Source organism: Bactrocera neohumeralis, chromosome 6 (assembly GCF_024586455.1).
Source record: "Bactrocera neohumeralis isolate Rockhampton chromosome 6, APGP_CSIRO_Bneo_wtdbg2-racon-allhic-juicebox.fasta_v2, whole genome shotgun sequence".
NCBI classification, from domain to species: Eukaryota; Metazoa; Arthropoda; class Insecta; order Diptera; family Tephritidae; genus Bactrocera; species Bactrocera neohumeralis.
In genome coordinates, this window is record NC_065923.1 from 44,934,661 (window position 1) to 44,939,630 (window position 4,970).

A 4,970-nucleotide genomic window follows, 5' to 3' on the forward strand; every position below is an offset into this window, starting at 1 on the left:
ACAAGTATTGTGGCAACCCTAGTGAGTGATGACAACTGGCAGCACCACTGATGCGAATGGAAAACGAGCGAGGAGCGAGTTGAGTAATAACGAGGATCATCGAGTGCGCAGTTAATATAGTAGAGTCATCGAGTGCGCAGTGAATATATACGCTATTATATATCATATTACACAATACTGATACATTGAATATACGAAGATACCGAAACTATACTGTGTATTATTTGGAAGGCAATACAGTGGCGACGAGGAGTGGATAACAAAAAAATAAAAAAATAAACGAATCGCAAAGGGTGGAGAGAATTTTATTTTGCAAATAACTGCGCAATTCAGCGAGTCAAAAAAAGCAACAGGTAGTGTGTGAGAGCGACTGAATTTTGCCTGCGCAAGTGCGAGTGCGCGAAGAAAACTTAAAGAAGAGAAAATTCGGCATTAAATTGCATAGGCATTAAATTGCCAGTTGAAGAGAATCTAAATAATAAAGAGAAAATTCGGCGTTTAATTGCATAGGCATTAAATTGCAAGGTGAAGAAATTTGAGAAGAGAGAAAATTTGGCATTAAATTGCATATACATACAAACATAAAGGCATAATTATACTAAGAAAATGATGAATCCCAGTGTGGCACCATTTCTATGCGATGTGATGGACAAGTCGATAATCCGAACAGAGTGGGAAAAATGGCTTCGATCGTTTACGCTGTACTTAGAAGCAGAAGACATTACCACTGCGTCTAAGAAAAGAAGTAAACTGCTACACCTTGGCGGCGCTCAATTACAAGAAGTCGCGTATAATATCCCAGACGCGCTGGTAGAAGGAAAAGAAGGTGTAGATCCATATGAGGTGCTCGTGGGTAAATTGACACAACATTTCTCTCCAAAGAGGAACTCGACGTTCGAACGACATCTATTTAGGTCCCTGAAACCAATGGAAGGGGAAACCCTAAGTAAATTCATTTTAAAACTAAGAGGTCAAGCTGCTAAATGTCAATTCGGTAAGACCGAGAAAGAAGTTATAGAAACGAATATAAAAGATAAACTTATCGATGTGTGGGCACCAATAGATTTGAAAAAACGACTCCTGGAAAAAGAACATGATTTAACGCAGGTGGTTGAAATGTGTCAGATACACGAATCAATAAAAAGCCAAACGACAACAATGGTTTCTGACGTAGTGCCACTAAACGTAAACAAAATCGCTAACAAAACTAAGTTTGATACTGCTGAATGCGATAGATGCGGGCGTAAAGGGCATACGAGTAATGACTTTAACTGCCCGGCTAAGAATGCTAAATGCAATAAATGTATGCTACAGGGTCATTTTGCAGTGAGGTGTAAAACAAAAAGGGTCAAACGTGAGCACGGAAGTGGTAGTTATGATAACCTGAAACGGCGGCGCATGGCAGCATCTAGAGTGCGCTGCATAAATGATGAGGGTGAGATGAGATCTGAAGAAATGCGGGAGTTCGACTGTTTTAAAATTGATGATGATATGAGCGATGAGAGGATTAGATGCTCTGTTGGTGGCCGAACGATTGACATGGTAATAGATTCTGGGTCTCGATTTAATTTAATAAGTGAAGGAGATTGGTCGGAGTTACGAAACGGACAGGCCGTAGTGTGGAACATCCGGTCCCACTCTCCAAATCAATTCAAAGCGTATGCTGCGGATAAGCTTTTGAAAGTGTTGCAGGTATTTGACGCGCCAATCGCTACAGCTCATAAAGAACTGATTGCTACCTTTTATGTTATTGAAAAGGGAAGTCAATCACTCTTAGGGCGGGACTCAGCAGTAAAACTTAATGTTTTGAGAGTAGGGTTAAATGTCCATCGAATTGAAGATAAAGAGCCATTTCCAAAAATTAAAAACGTTAAAGTTAGTTTAGCAATAGATTGTAGTATCCGGCCAGTCCAGCAACCAATAAGACGCATTCCGATTGCATTAGAGACGAAAGTGGCGGAAAAGATTAATGAAGCATTACACCAAGACATAATCGAGCGAGTTCCAGGGCCAAGTTTGTGGATATCGCCGGTGGTCATAGTATTTAAACCTAATGGGGACGTGAGGCTATGCATTGATATGAGGCGCGCGAATGAGGCCATACTACGTGAAAACTACCCTTTACCCACCTTCGACTCCTTCATGACAAAACTAAGACATGCAAAATTTTTCTCGAGGCTGGATTTAAAAAACGCATACCATCAAATCGAACTCGATGAGGCCAGCGGAGAAATAACGACGTTTATCACACACAAAGGGCTATTCCGGTACAAAAGGTTAATGTTCGGGGTAAATTCAGCGCCTGAGATTTTCCAACGCATAATGGAAGAGTTGTTATCACCTTGCAAGAACGTTCTCAATTATATCGACGATGTCATCATATTCGGAAGCTCGGAACAAGAACATGACGAAGCAGTAAGGGACGTTATGCGAATATTTAATGCGAATGGTGTCGTCCAAGTCGTGTGTAGTTCCGTGCCAGCAACTCTTACAGTAACCGTCATTGATAAAAAAAGTACAGGGGATGATCATATATCTGATGCAATCACTCACATTAGTAACAACTCGTGGAGTTCGGGAACATCCAATATATATTATCCGTTCCGACTAGAACTTTCGAATCTCTACGGTGATTCTCGAATCTCTACGGCAAAGAGTACTGGAACTCGCACACGAAGGGCACCCAGGGGAGTCGGCGATGAAAAGACGACTAAGAGCAAAGGTTTGGTGGCCCCTGATTGACAGAGAGGTCGAACGTTCTGTAAAAAATTGCCGAGACTGCTTGCTGGTATCACTACCAAACAGTCCAACCCCAATGCAAAGACACAGATTCCCCGACGGACCATGGCAATGTGTGGCAACGGATTTATTAGGTCCTCTTCCCAATGGCGAATATGTACTCGTATTGATCGACTATTTCTCGCGCTATCAAGAGGTTGTGTTCTTAAGGAAAATAAGTTCCGAAGCTGTTATAAAATCAATGAAAGATATCTTCTCTAGACTAGGGTTACCTAAATCCTTGCGTACTGACAATGGGAGGCAATATGTGAGCAATGAGTTTAAAGAATTCTGTAGAGGGAATAACATCGAGCTAGTCACAACACCGCCGTCCTGGCCTCAAGCTAACGGAGAGGTCGAGAATATAAATCGATCACTAGTAAAGCGCTTGAAAATTGCCCACTCTAACAAGGTGAACTATAAGTCAGAGATACAGAAATACTTAATGATGTACAATGTGACACCTCACAGCACAACCGGGGCTACACCAACGGAATTAATGTTCAATCGGACCATTCGTGACAAGATCCCAGACATACGTGATCTAACACAAGAAATCGGTGATTCGTCGGCAAGAGACTTGGACTGCATAAATAAACATAAGGGGAAAGAGAAGGCTGATGCAGCCAGAAGGGCGAAAAGCTCGGACATAGGAGTTGGGGATATTGTGCTTTTGAAAAACGTTATATTCCCGCACAAGTTAACACCAAATTTCAATGCAACCGAATACGTTGTGGTTAAAAGCAAGGCGATGAGGTACAGCTTTCAGGCGATGGTAAGGTGCTGCGGAGGAACATCAGCCATGTTAAGAAAATTCCCTCCGCTAACCAACAACCAGCCAGTGAGTCAGAGAAAGCACCAGGAACATTGTTACATCCACCAATTGAACAACATTCAACACTATCCAGAAATTCAGGCGCGGAGGAGACAGGAACGTCACAAGGGTCACTACGTCCTGAGTCAGCGGCTAAGGTCACATCACCACCTACAAATGTGTTCACCGGCGACCAACCATCAGCTCAGCAAGAAGGGATTAAGTTGAAGCTAAAAAAAATAGGAGGGATGTGGCAACCCTAGTGAGTGATGACAACTGGCAGCACCACTGATGCGAATGGAAAACGAGCGAGGAGCGAGTAGAGTAATAACGAGGGTCATCGAGTGCGCAGTTAATATAGTAGAGTCATCGAGTGCGCAGTGAATATATACGCTATTATATATTATATTACACAATACTGATACATTGAATATACGAAGATACCGAGACTATACTGTGTATTATTTGGAAGGCAATACAAGTATCATTAAGGGGTCAGTAGGGTAATCTTTTTTCAATTTTTTTTCTTTTTTTTTGCATTTTCTGTTTCCTTATACCCTCAGAATTAATGTATAAACCCACTTTACCATTGAAGGGTTTCGAAGAAGGCCTGAAAATAATAATACCGCTCGACATTCGGAGCGCTCGGAGTGCACACCTGGCAATACCTCAAACTTTAAACGCGTTTTTCTCAAAACACACTTTTTTAAACTGGCGGACATGATTCCGGTCGAACTACTCGACCGATTTGCTTAATTTTTTTTTAAATGTTCACAAAATGCGTGGCTATCATCTCTACTAGATTCGTATTTTTTTGTAATTTATTTTCAATGTTATTACAAAATTTGTAAAGAAAAATAAAAAAAAAAACGTTAATTACTTTTTTATTTATCATCATTTTTTCATGATTCTAGTAAGGATGATAACCATTCGCGTACTTATTAAGAATAAATTGGGTTTTTGTGTTTCAGATGATCCAAATATGAGAAATCGTGTCCGCCATCTCATTCACCCAGCCATTTCTTCGACAGATGGCATCAAAAAATTGCGAAAAAATTTGTTAATACACTCCACAATAAACCTCATGATATGTGAAAAAATATCTATTGCAAAATAAAAATTTCGACGAAAAAAAATGTCAAAAAAGCAGGCCAGATTACCCCACTGACCCTTTAAGTTACCTCGCATACAATCACCAATCATATGCAGCAAAATCAGCCGGAGGTTCAAAAATCGTGGAAATGGTTATGAGAGGGCTAGGTTAAGTTTTCCCTCAAATTTATCCATTGTAGGTACTAAGAAGATTGCACTGTCATTTTTAAAACACGCTCTCCCAATTTCATTGAGAAAACTCTGATATTGGCTGATATATCCAACA

At 40.6% G+C, this 4,970-nt stretch overlaps 1 protein-coding gene across 1 annotated transcript; it reads left to right on the forward strand.

Moving 5' to 3' along the window:
* Nucleotides 1–606: 606 nt before the first annotated feature.
* On the forward strand, nt 607–3,855 carry LOC126762786 (uncharacterized protein K02A2.6-like). Its single transcript, XM_050479832.1, has 2 exons — nt 607–2,415; nt 3,523–3,855. The coding sequence occupies exons 1-2, from the start codon at nt 607–609 to the stop codon at nt 3,853–3,855; spliced, it is 2,142 nt and encodes a 713-aa protein (XP_050335789.1).
* Nucleotides 3,856–4,970: the final 1,115 nt, after the last annotated feature.

Bases quoted from the DNA above. Each gene is read 5' to 3' on its own strand.
- LOC126762786 (XM_050479832.1), top strand. From the start codon at position 607: ATGATGAATCCCAGTGTGGCACCATTTCTATGCGATGTGATGGACAAG. The intron at 2,416-3,522 runs GTAAGGGACGTT...TGTGGTTAAAAG, and splicing joins AACAAGAACATGACGAAGCA to CAAGGCGATGAGGTACAGCT.